This window comes from Mya arenaria, chromosome 1, assembly GCF_026914265.1.
Source record: "Mya arenaria isolate MELC-2E11 chromosome 1, ASM2691426v1".
Classification (NCBI taxonomy): Eukaryota; Metazoa; Mollusca; class Bivalvia; order Myida; family Myidae; genus Mya; species Mya arenaria.
This window is the reverse complement of record NC_069122.1, coordinates 54690616-54703675: the sequence shown is the minus strand read 5'-3', so window position 1 is coordinate 54703675 and position 13060 is coordinate 54690616. Positions and strand designations below refer to the sequence as shown.

Here is a 13060-nt window from a genome sequence, read left to right as displayed (position 1 = left end):
TATATCTAGTAAAATTGTCCTGTGTTAAAAGATATTTATTTTTACAGAAAACTGTGTTACTAGGTAGATGGATCTAAATCTAAACCGTCAGCTATAATTTTCCCCCGAACAAATTAACTAAAGGGACACCCTCTTGTTTTCTGATCGGTGAATTTCCTCACTGATAGTATCTGACATATTAAGTGTTGATTTTAAATAATGGAAGAAAATGCTTCACTTTTTTCCATACATTGATTGCTAATACTTAATTGCTTACATGTAGTAATACAGTTGTTTGAAGTGATAATCAATAACAAATAACGCTCGCCTCAAACTGGATAGTTTTCTTGTAGTAACTGAATTAGTGTATCGTGCTGACGTTGAATTGTATTATTCGTTGTCCATTTAAACAGACTCCCCGCAAACTGGTCCCACGATGACTCCTCACGTGCCAACCGGTATGTACAAATTCAAGGAATACTTTTTATTTTAGTGTTTATTTTTTGTTTTAGGCTTTAAAAACAAGATGAATAATATAAGTTTAACAATGACCAAATTGGCTAGCATGTGTTTATCAAATGCATTAGTTGTAAAGTAAAGAGATTGAACAAAAAGTCATTATTGTATTTCATTTGTTTTCTCCAGATAAAGCATTAAAGAAATTGTGTATGTTCATAAATGATTTAACACATCAAGCACAAATTTTACCCCTAAATACACACTATTGTGTTTTTGGAAGCTAGGAATTTCGGAAGAATTGCAGTATGTATACGATCTATTTTATTTCCAGGTGCACCTGAAATATGCTCAGAAGGAGGTTTGTACAACATAGGCGGACAAATTTAATAATTTTATCTAAAACACTACAACAAATAACAAAGAAACGAAAACAAATACATAAATAAGTCACATATTGACCACGCATTGAACTCGAATACAGTACCATGAAAGAGATACAACCACGTGTTTCGGAGATACACAGTTATTTTATCAAGATAATAATTAGTATATACCTATTTTTATTAAACTATTTATTTTTGTATTTACTGATACAGCAATGAAACGTCTTTTAAGCTATCCGACGTACAATTATGTGAATATTAGTTGTCTGGTGATCTCATAATTTTATTATTTTGCTATCGTTTGAAAGAGTTGTATGAGAACAACATGGATTTGCAATCAAATAACAGATACGATGCAATCACATTTTTGGCCATAAAATAGAATGAAATATGTGATTTCTTGTCCAGGTTCGATGGAAATAAAAACAAATCGAGCTACCATAACTGTGTTAATTATGTGTTGTTGTTTTTCTTTCGGACAGTTATCTTAGATATATGGTGTAATCAGTATGCAATTCGCTTTCAAATGCTATGAACATTATTTAAGGCCATACTACATCAAGTTTTAATGTTATCACCAGAGGCCCGGTACATTGAAACGCTTACTTCTAGCAAACATATAGAGAAGCCACATGTGAATCTTGATAGCGGTATTGAAGCAATAATAAGTCGTTTGATAGTTTTAAAGACAACATACTCATTCTTTAAATTTCGCGAAAAAGTGTGTACATATATGTAAATTGCATTTTGTTCCAGATTGACATTTATTATTTAAAATAATTGCATCTGATATGAATATGTGTCTGATTATGTCAGTTTATATGTACAACCTACATCTTCATATTTTGCATCTTAAGCCCCATGCTCACAATACGAACACGATGTAACAAGACTACTAGCACTTCCGGGAACCAACTGCACGGCTTTCTGTCAGTGCGCCCCAGCCAACATGGATGAGCAGAGCGTGATCACATACCAATGGGTGCGACAAGAGTGCCCACCAAGCCTTGCTTGGGATTCAGTCTACCGTGTGTGCATCAATGAACGAAGGGCTTCGTGCGAACTAGATGGTAGGTGAACATATACCATTATTACATTAGCTAAGAATTTAATCATGTAGCCAATAAGGTCGGACCATCTTTGTTTTTATCTAAATGTTTTCTTGTGGTATATCAGACCTTCTCGTCATATCGATTGTACTGCGTGGTGGGTTGTAGCGGGTTAGAATAATGTGCCATAGCCAGCAAATAAAGGTTAAAATTAGACGTTCGTATAAACACATGTGCGGTATGTTCGTGGTGTTTGTGCGTATAAACACATGTGCAGTATGTTCGTGGTGTTTGTGCGCATAAACACATGTGCGGTATGTTCGTGGTGTTTGTGCGTATAAACACATGTGTGGTATGTTCGTGGTGTTTGTTCGTATAAACACATGTGTGGTATGTTCGTGGTGTTTGTGCGTTTGTGTCACTCTTTCATTTGTCTGTTCGTATAAACACATGTGTGGTATGTTCGTGGTGTTTGTGCGTTTGTGTCACTCTTTCAGTTGTCTGTTCGTATAAACACATGTGTGGTATGTTCGTGGTGTTTGTTCGTATAAACACATGTGTGGTATGTTCGCGGTGTTTGTTCGTATAAACACATGTGCGGTATGTTCGTGGTGTTTGTGCGTATAAACACATGTGTGGTATGTTTGTGGTGTTTGTTCGTATAAACACATGTGTGGTATGTTCGTGGTGTTTGAGCGTTTGTGTCACTCTTTCATTTGTCTGTTCGTATAAACACATGTGTGGTATGTTCGTGGTGTCTGTGCGTTTGTGTCACTCTTTCAGTTGTCTGTTCGTATAAACACATGTGTGGTATGTTCGTGGTGTTTGTGCGTTTGTGTCACTCTTTCAGTTGTCTGTTCGTATACACACATGTGTGGTATGTTCGTGGTGTTTGAGCGTATAAACACATGTGTGGTATGTTCGTGGTGTTTGTGCGTATAAACACATGTGTGGTATGTTCGCGGTGTTTGTGCGTATAAACACATGTGTGGTATGTTCGCGGTGTTTGTGCGTATAAACACATGTGTGGTATGTTCGCGGTGTTTGTGCGTATAAACACAGGTGTGGTATATTCGCGGTGTTTGTGCGTATAAACACATGTGTGGTATGTTCGCGGTGTTTGTTCGTTTGTGTCACTCTTTCAGTTGTCTGTTCGTATACACACATGTGTGGTATGTTCGCGGTGTTTGTTCGTTTGCGTCACTCTTTCAGTTGTCTGTTCGTATAAACACATGTGTGGTATGTTCGTGGTGTTTGTGCGTTTGTGTCACTCTTTCAGTTGTCTGTTCGTATAAACACTTGTGTGGTATGTTCGTGATGTTTGTGCATTTGTGTCACTCTTGCAGTTGTCTGTTGGTATAAACACATGTGTGGTATGTTCGTGTTGTTTGTGCGTTTGTGTCACTCTTTCAGTTGTCTGTTCGTATACACACATGTGTGGTATGTTCGCGGTGTTTGTGCGTTTGTGTCACTCTTTCAGTTGTCTGTTCGTATAAACACATGTGTGGTATGTTCGCGGTGTTTGTTTGTATAAACACATGTGTGGTATGTTCGCGGTGTTTGTTCGTATAAACGCATGTGTGGTATGTTCGCGGTGTTTGTTCGTATAAACACATGTGTGGTATGTTCGTGGTGTTTGTTCGTATAAACACATGTGTGGTATGTTCGCGGTGTTTGTTCGTATAAACACATGTGTGGTATGTTCGTGGTGTTTGTGCGTTTGTGTCACTCTTTCAGTTGTCTGTTCGTATAAACACATGTGTGGTATGTTCGTGGTGTTTGTGCGTTTGTGTCACTCTTTCAGTTGTCTGTTCGTATACACACATGTGTGGTATGTTCGTGGTGTTTGTGCGTTTGTGTCACTCTTTCAGTTGTCTGTTCGTATAAACACATGTGTGGTATGTTCGTGATGTTTGTGCGTTTGTGTCACTCTTTTTGTTGTCTGTTCGTATAAACACATGTGTGGTATGTTCGTGTTGTTTGTGCGTTTGTGTCACTCTTTCAGTTGTCTGTTCGTATTCACACATGTGTGGTATGTTCGTGGCGTTTGTGCGTTTGTGTCACTCTTTCAGTTGTCTGTTCGTATAAACACATGTGTGGTATTTTCGCGGTGTTTGTTCGTATAAACGCATGTGTGGTATGTTCGCGGTGTTTGTTCGTATAAACACATGTGTGGTATGTTCGCGGTGTTTGTTCGTATAAACACATGTGTGGTATGTTCGTGGTGTTTGTTCGTATAAACACATGTGTGGTATGTTCGCGGTGTTTGTTCGTATAAAAACACATGTGTGGTATGTTCGGGGTGTTTGTGCGTTTGTGTCACTCTTTCAGTTGTCTGTTCGTATAAACACATGTGTGGTATGTTCGTGGTGTTTGTGCGTTTGTGTCACTCTTTCAGTTGTCTGTTCGTATAAACACATGTGTGGTATGTTCGTGGTGTTTGTGCGTTTGTGTCATTCTTTCAGTTGTCTGTTCGTATAAACACATGTGTGGTATGTTCGCGGTGTTTGTGCGTTTGTGTCACTCTTTCAGTTGTCTGTTCGTATAAACACATGTGTGGTATGTTCGTGGTGTTTTTGCGTTTGAGTCACTCTTTCAGTTGTCTAGGCCCTTTAAAAAAAAATATTGACATTTTGACAACTAGGTTTGTTCGTGCAGAGTTCATTTTATATTTGGGTTATCATTTTGGAGATGTGAATACCCAGTTTCTGCGGAGGGGTGTGTGTGAGGGGAGGGGGTAACCATTGCTGCAGTATTGTCTGTTTGAAATGGTTCAAGCTATTGAATATATCATGCCTAATAAGGTAATATGAGTATTTACACTATTATAGACTTGGGAACATCTGAGACACCACTCACTTCAAACGGAACATCTAGATCGACAGAAGGTTGGACATTATAGTGTATTGACAAGACTCACGGCATACGTATTCATGAACGTCGCTTTTCATATTAAATAATGTATTTATTTTAACAATATATGATAAAAAAACAACTTGATTTTGTTAAAATAAATAAAAAAAAATAAAAAAATATGTGGATGTAAAGTTATAAATTTCAAAGTGAATCAAGCACAATTTCCGTTGTTTCTTATTCGGGCATATATAAAAAAATCTTACCTGCCTATACAAAATCAACAATTAAAAGTTTCTAAAACCATTGATGTGTAAAAATTCCTTAATTAGACGAATGTCTACTGCTTGCATGATCTGTGCTTTGTATAATTAAATAACGGACCGGTATGTCTTTCCATGCACTGTGATTGTTAAATAGTTCGCTAGTGACAAAAAGTCCCATTTCAAGGTACATGCGGTCACTATCTGAACGGCTTGGAAGGCATAATAGAACATCCTTCTCCTTTCGGTAACCGGACGTACGGTAACCAGGAAGCATGTACTTGGGACATCGAAGTATCATCTGGAAGCGTTATCAGTCTGACATTTTGGGTGTTCGATGTAGAGCCGGTAACAAATTGTACCCACGATAATGTTACCTTGATGGAAAATGGCATAGTTTCTGAAACGTACGTATATTAATTTTATACGTGTTGTGTTGACCATTTGATAAGCTAATCAAACATACGGGAGACCAAGATGGGAGATTCACCGATGATTAGTACTGGTTGCTACACAGGAAGTATATTCGGTATACAATGGGATGTTGAAACTATTTATGAAATAAATAATACATGGATATGTTAGTCGCAATAAAATGTTCCGCATACCCTTTTATACTTGCGCACCAGTGCAAAAACAACAAATATTGTACTCCTTAAATATTTTTTCTACGATGTGTTCATATTTTTGTTATTTCTTTAGCTAGATGCAACTACATGCTTTATTCCAATGTGATAAAGCTGATATTAGAGTGGAGTTTACGTGATAATTGATTCACATCGAAGGTCGCATACATTCAATCGACTTTCTTGCACTTTAAGGGAATATACTAACAGATTGGTTTGGTAATCAATGTTGTTGTTTTTTTCAGGCTCTGCAATATAACCATTCCTTACACATACACGTCTACGACAAACAGATTAACAGTGAAATTTGCTTCCGATCCAAGTGTACAAGGGATTGGATTCCAAGCAAACTGGTCGGAAATCGGTAAATAATGTGAATTGTAAAGTGCATATTGATAGACGTTCTATCAGTTAGTAAAAACTGTTTTTGATGAATATTTGTCTCGTCCAATTTGCATAATAATGGCTCTTAAACTGTCTGAGCGTTGCAACGCCGATACTATGTCACGTATTAAAAAAACGTAACGTTTTCGTTTTATTTTAGTTTGTATGAATTTTGTAAAAGAAAAACATTATTCATTAATACGTACTTTATCACGACAGATCCATCTTCAACGCCTATCATCAAACCAAATGAAGGTGCATTATCGTGTAAACCATTACATTTATTTAGTTTGTATTTATGACTCGGGATGACAAGCACCGTACTATGTGATGATTTAAAAGCAACATGGTAACCAATTGTACCATAAATATTAACACGCTAGTCCTCAATTGAATGCCTTTGATTAGAAAATAGGTTAACCATTGCAAGAGAATGAAGGCATGGTATTTTCATTATTTGTTTGTTAAAATGTTATATAAGTTGCATTAAGTGAACAATCACAAGCAGAAAATGATTTTTTTAAATTAAAATGTCGTTATCAGCAAATGTAATGCCATAGTATTTCATGAGTGAAAACAAAATGTTGAAACCCATCATCTTTTTTAGTATTTTTTGTGTAAAGTATATTTCATCCGGTGTCCAAAACTGTCCTTTTCGAAAGTGTTCTTTGTAAGTGTAATATTAAAATGATATCAACTATATAAGAGATGTTTGCTATATCTAGCGTTTAAGCAGCCGTTTGTAGATGAATCATGGCATTGTTTGGACTTAATTTTTCGTATTTATGTTTTAAAGACACACCAAATAAAGATATAAACACTTAAAATGATTTACATTAGAACTCGAAGAGGTTATGACTGTGCATTAACAACAACTAATGATGGTTTGTTATTACTATTCGATAACCCCATATACATAACTGATAACGAGGCCGCACTTCGTCTGGAAATGACAATAATGAATGTTATTAATCTTTAAGCAAACCCGACGTCAACGGAAACTCCTGTCTCGACTGAACGACCAGCCGATTACATAGGTAAATATTATTGACTGTAACGATACAGACACTAAACTAAACGTACGAGTACGTAAATTCCATTGGCTGTTAACAACGTGCATACATTCTACAAACACCATTCTGAGGCACAATAAACATTCAGAGTATGAGTTTGTTAGATTGATATTGTGCATTGACTGTATTGATAAAGTGCAACCATGGCAACGAATCATATGGAAAATGACTATTGTTCATACATCTAAAAATATATCAATTTATCATTAAAATGTTTTTTTTTTATTATTTGGAATCACTTTATAGAGTGTGGAGTGTATCCCGCGGACATAGTTATTGTCATCGACGGATCAGGCTCGATTTCGCCAAACGACTTCCAAACTCAGTTGCAATTCGTTTCACGCATTGTCGAGGAACATGACGTCACATCTGCTAACGCACGTGCAAGAATCGGTGTTGTCACTTTTAGTGATGTCGTGACTGACTACATTCGACTGAATGACTACATTGATGACAAAGATGGTCTTATGGCCAGAATTCTGTCAATTCCGTAAGTGCATGTAAACAACAACTCTCCGGTACATTAACATTATTTTTCTTGCATACATGACAACATTATATATTATATTTATAACAAAAAACATCTTGAACATGACTTTTTGTAGGCAACGAGGTGGTACTACTAATACAGGAGGGGCACTAAGGTTTGTGCGTGAAGTTATTCTGCAAGAGGGGAACGGTGCTCGACAATTTGCTCAGAATATAGTATTTGTAATTACTGATGGTGTGTCCACCAACGCTGCTGATACTGCTGCTGAAGCCAGCAATCTAAAGACAGTTTCATCGAAGGTATTGTGACATTAAATTGCTAGAATTGGTAAATAATTTTCAAAACCGAATTCATATTATATAATGTAACACAGACTACTTTTTATATAAATGTGTTTGCAAAAAAAAACCAAAAACAGTTTTGATATCGCCATTTCAAAAGACCTGTATGTAATATAATTAAATAACTATTAATTATTAGCCTTAAAAACATAGCATTTGCCTCGTCCAATAATACAGAGTCCGGGCCGAAAAGTGATATAGATATAAAGCCCGCATTTTAAAGAATGTGATTGGCTAATTAAACAGGGCCAAAAAATGATATAGATTCGCTGCTGGAAATTCGTAAACGGCAGCCATTTGATTTTAAAGTCATAATTAAAACGTTATTATTTTTTTTAATAAATTTAGTGTTTAAACTTTGAATCCTTTAAGTGCATGAAGTTATTAAATAAAATTGTCAATAAATAAGTGATTTGACATTGGCCCTTTTTCCTCGGGACAGTCGTATTGGCCTTCGGCCTCATGCCAATACACCTGCCCTCGGACAAGTAACAGGGCCAATATCAAATCACTTATTTATTAACATGTATTAATATAATGTAGTTATTTATCCCCTATAAATGAGCTAGTTGATAACCGTTTCGCAATTTCTAAATATCCATAACTTAGTTTCGCGATCGCATATATAACAGAAAAAATCACTTGAAGAATAAAAGTGGGTTCAAAAAAGGTCGTTTCAACATTTTAGGTATTCGCTATTGCCGTTGGAGATTTCAGCGTAGACGAATTGTACCATATTGCATCTAATGACGACTATGTGAAACAAGTTCAAAGCTTCGACGCTCTCTCAAGTATTTCCAACGAGCTGAAACGGGAATCGTGTGCTGGTAAGTAATTTCGTTCTGCCTTTATGCAATCAGTCATCGGACGGGCGAACTGGATGAGTGACTGTTTTTCGCTGGTCGTTCCAAGGGCATATCGCCAACAATCGTTTATAACAGCCAAACAAATACTATCTCTCATGACCAGTGATGTTGTGCTTTGGCTTTTGGCATTCAATTATTTTAAAGTACTATTTTAGCTTTGGCATTCAATTTTGTCATAACAAGTTTTTGACTTTTGGCATTCGATTATATAATAGAAAATATTTGGCTTTATATCATAGTTAGTTTTCGGCTTCTGATTATCTATTATATATCAGTAAGTTTATGTCTTTTGACATGTTACATCATTTTTGTTTGTAGATATTACAGCCGGATGTATCGAAGGAGGTAATTTATTTTCAACTATTCGGACAAATAGGATCAATGAATGATTTTATAGCTTCACGTATTATATTTTAAAGGAATTTTCTCAAAGGTTGCATAAGCTGATCCACGGGGTGGGGGCGTTAGACGCACACCGTACCCAAGTCTGTGCCCAAGCGATTTTTGTACACCAAAATACACCACTGTATTAAAAAATTAGCTTTCTTTGTTTTGCTGGAGGGCCCTCAAAAGACCCGACATCGCATTTAACAGAGTCGCGCTTAGTTATGCCTTCTCTAACGTCAAATCCTGAACATGCTTTTTGGTTAACTTAACCATGCATTTTCCTTAAAAACAGCATTAAAACAAATATACTAATAAACGCATTTTATTGTTCTTCGAAACAGTTTGTCTTGGTCAAAATATCAACAAACCTAACAAGCACTGATTCGTTTCAAATGTAGTATAGAAACATGGCAACATTGGCTAGAAGCTGCACATCGACAAATACAGCCTTTATACATGTATGACAACTGCGTTTGTAACGCAGGCGAAATTGACGTCTTCAAAGACAAGATTTGAACCCCATAGTGTTGGCATCCATTCAATTAGGTTTTACCCATCAACATATCATTATATCACAAGAACAGCCAGGAAAACATCATCCAATAAGTTAATATTAATATTTGTAATTGTATGGGAGCTCCTTTTAAAATTAAAAAGAACAACAACTGGCACATGGTATGTATACATGTACATTGACATAGGTAGATAGGTAGGTTTTATTCCGGGACTAATACTATTCAGTCAATACCTAGGAGCCCCCTGCCTTTCACAACCCTTTGGGATTTATAAGGCAGTTGTATTAAAGTCGAACTTGTTTGTCTCACTAAATGTAAAACAAATAAAACATATTTATCTTGATAGTTTTAATATTCTTTTATGAAACGAATGAAATATTCTTCACCAACCACACTATCAACCAAGACAATAATACAGTCATCACTTTGGTTAGGTTTATGCACCCAATATGAACATGACGAGATACGCCATCGACTTCTATTCGGCACCGATTGCTCCACCTACTGTCACTGCGCAACTAAGACGACCAACAATGACGGGAGTGTGGAGTACTACTGGGCAAGAGTCAACTGTCCCGGTGGAACGCTGTTTAACGAATCCACCACCCTTAGTGAACGTATCTGTATCCATAGCCAGGATGTAACATGTACAGGTACAGTGGTTTTGAACGTTGTCAATGTTTACAAAAGTATGATTATTCTCAGATAACATTTGTAATTTATACCTATTATGGTCTTTCAAAATGGACACACGTCAGTTAAGGGAAGCCTTTTATTAATTATATCGTTGTTCTGTTGAATGGAAATGAAATGGTGGTAAACGTCCTTTCGGCAATTGAGACAGTTTATGTTCGGAAATGCTCGGATCGCAAATCATCGCGTATTAGTATACATTGAAAAATGGTTGTTCTTGTTATTGTTTGTATTGTGGCAGCAGAGCACGATAAGCATTAATCAACATGTTGAAAAAAAATGTTAATATATGGTTTGTTAAATGTGTTTTTGAAATTAGCGTTTCAATTTTACGTTAAAACAGATTTAACGAATTGAATTACGTGATCGATGTCATTATCCGGGATATGAACGCAATTGGGGTGGTTCAAGTACGCGTGGATACCTTCAGACTCTTTCTACTTTCGCACTTTAAACAGCCTAACTGCGTTTATACCCCGCTACTGACATCAAGCACGAAATTCATTTCTTAATTCAATTGGACACGAACTATAAATACTGACATAAGTTTTCCTCTCCTGTTTCTAGACGGTTGGTTGTATGAAGTTGAGGACACTACACCATTTCAAAACATTACCTCGACAAGTAAGTCCTTTATTGAAATAATAACGTATTTCTTTTGCCCCCTTTTTATGTTTGAATAAAAGCAGTGTCATTGAGATTTAACAATGTTTAATTGAGGAATTATATTTTGTCTAATGGGATGGCAATATGCTGCTCGGTATACATTAATTATGTGGCACGCCCTTGTTCAAACTCGTCGACCAATTACAATCAGCGTTTCTTCGCAAGTTCGTTAAAATTCGGTAGATTGATAATATCGTATTTGACATATTCTTTGGCTATAATTATCGTTCAAACATAACCATTTTTAAAGACTTATTTGATATTCCCTTTTGTAGCTCAACGAGCCCCATAAGCGCCACTACAGACTGAAGTTAGAAAGGACACGGACAGTTTTGAAAAATAAATCCATTAGTCCGAATTGGACGAAATAAAATGTTATGAGGTTATCAAAGAGGGTAGTTTAACAATACCTAACGTCATGTGTACTAAAACCACTAAGGTAAAATCACCTGACCCCCCCCACACCATTACTACAGATTGGATTAATTTCGCGAGGTCATTTTGAGGGGTTTCGGTCTAATTAGGTTTAAAATTTGCAACGCCATTAAATTATCATCAGCCAACATGGGTTAGCTATTTAACACCCTGCTGTATTATCTCTACCTGGTCTATTCGCACAATAACGCGAAATAATCCCTGGCGAAAATGACCCAATCTGTTGAAATTATAAAAAGTTTTATTTGTATTTACTTCTTTTGTTGGTGAATATGCGAACTTCGTTATATTGTTTTAAAATAACTTGTTTTTACTGTACACGTCACATTTGCCACATGTTTCTTTGGATTAATATGGACGAGTGACTCCCTGTGATATTGATGTGACCATGTCAATTTGTCGAATGTCTTTCATAATAAAATGTCTGTGCGATATTTGTGTGTTATGTGCGATTAATATTACTTGGTAATTTGTGATTGCTGTGTTCATATGAATTTCAAAATGTTTTAGTGTAATTTCGCTGTTTGCCTTTCTATGATTATGAAGAAATGGTTTTGCTAAAGGCTGTGATACATATTGTGATATTGTTGTTAATATCTGCTTTATCATTCAATTGTGTGATGAATGTTACAATATGGTTGCTACAATGTCCCACAGCTGTCTGGCTCATGCCTTACATAGGACATTAAGCTACATCGATTGTTTGCATTGTTGTCGTTCACGCACTTGTTTTTGTTTATCGGTGAGGGAAAACTCGATTAAATTCCCGTAAATAATGATCATTTGAATTCTGCATTACCGTAACATTAAGGAAGATACAATTAAGTTCGAAAGACAGCGATTATGAAAAATAACCATTTTGAGAAAAAGATTAAATTAGGACGCTTAAGTTTGATTCTAAAAGATCACAATTAAGTTTTTTTGTGTTAATTGCCTGATGCTATATGTTAAATATGTCATTATTTTCAATTTCTTTTCAGGTCATTTCACTGATAATACTAAATAAAAGCATTAATATTTCGATGAAAAACTACAGAAACAAGCCATTGTTTAAAGTTTTAACATTTCATTCTTCTTATCTGATATTTAGTACTTTGTTTAATGATATATTCTGTGTACCACACACTTTCTGGAAAATAAGTTGATGTAATTTCTTGACTATTAAAAATTGTCTTTTTATATTGTTGCTTTTGTATAAAAGGTTGCATACATGGATAACTCTCTATCGTCGCTGATACCACACCAGTTATGGTACAGTCTGTCGCGTTTTGTGAGCATCAAAAACATATTCATAAAGAGAGTTCCTTACTTAGTATGTACAGAAATAGCACTATAATATCTGTATAAGTTTGATTATGTCTGCGACATTGCTACTTTGTCGCTTTTTGTGAGCATCAAAAACATATTCATATAGAGAATTCCTTACTTAGTATTTATAGAAATAACAATATCAGATTTGTATAAGTTTGATTATGTCTCAGACATTGCTACTTTGAAAATGATGTTCTTTTTCAATGATCAATTTATACCAGCTTATGAAGAACAGAACAGATTCTTTTTAAGATGTGTACAACGTACATCAGGGTAAATTTAATCGG

The 13060-nt window shown here is 35.7% G+C and overlaps 1 protein-coding gene across 1 annotated transcript in view; it reads left to right on the top strand.

The window, feature by feature from the left end:
• Positions 1–12639, top strand: part of LOC128233073 (uncharacterized) — a 33165-nt gene extending 20526 nt beyond the window's left edge. Inside the window, exons 26-39 of the mRNA XM_052946954.1 lie at positions 393–437; positions 770–796; positions 1679–1891; positions 4702–4758; positions 5174–5393; positions 5858–5976; positions 6977–7033; positions 7316–7559; positions 7675–7858; positions 8589–8727; positions 9085–9111; positions 10103–10321; positions 10929–10985; positions 11303–12639. Of these exons, the coding sequence (XP_052802914.1) occupies positions 393–437; positions 770–796; positions 1679–1891; positions 4702–4758; positions 5174–5393; positions 5858–5976; positions 6977–7033; positions 7316–7559; positions 7675–7858; positions 8589–8727; positions 9085–9111; positions 10103–10321; positions 10929–10985; positions 11303–11319 (1625 nt within the window). The 3' untranslated portion in view covers positions 11320–12639. The remainder of the gene's footprint in view (positions 1–392; positions 438–769; positions 797–1678; positions 1892–4701; positions 4759–5173; positions 5394–5857; positions 5977–6976; positions 7034–7315; positions 7560–7674; positions 7859–8588; positions 8728–9084; positions 9112–10102; positions 10322–10928; positions 10986–11302) is intronic.
• Positions 12640–13060: the final 421 nt, after the last annotated feature.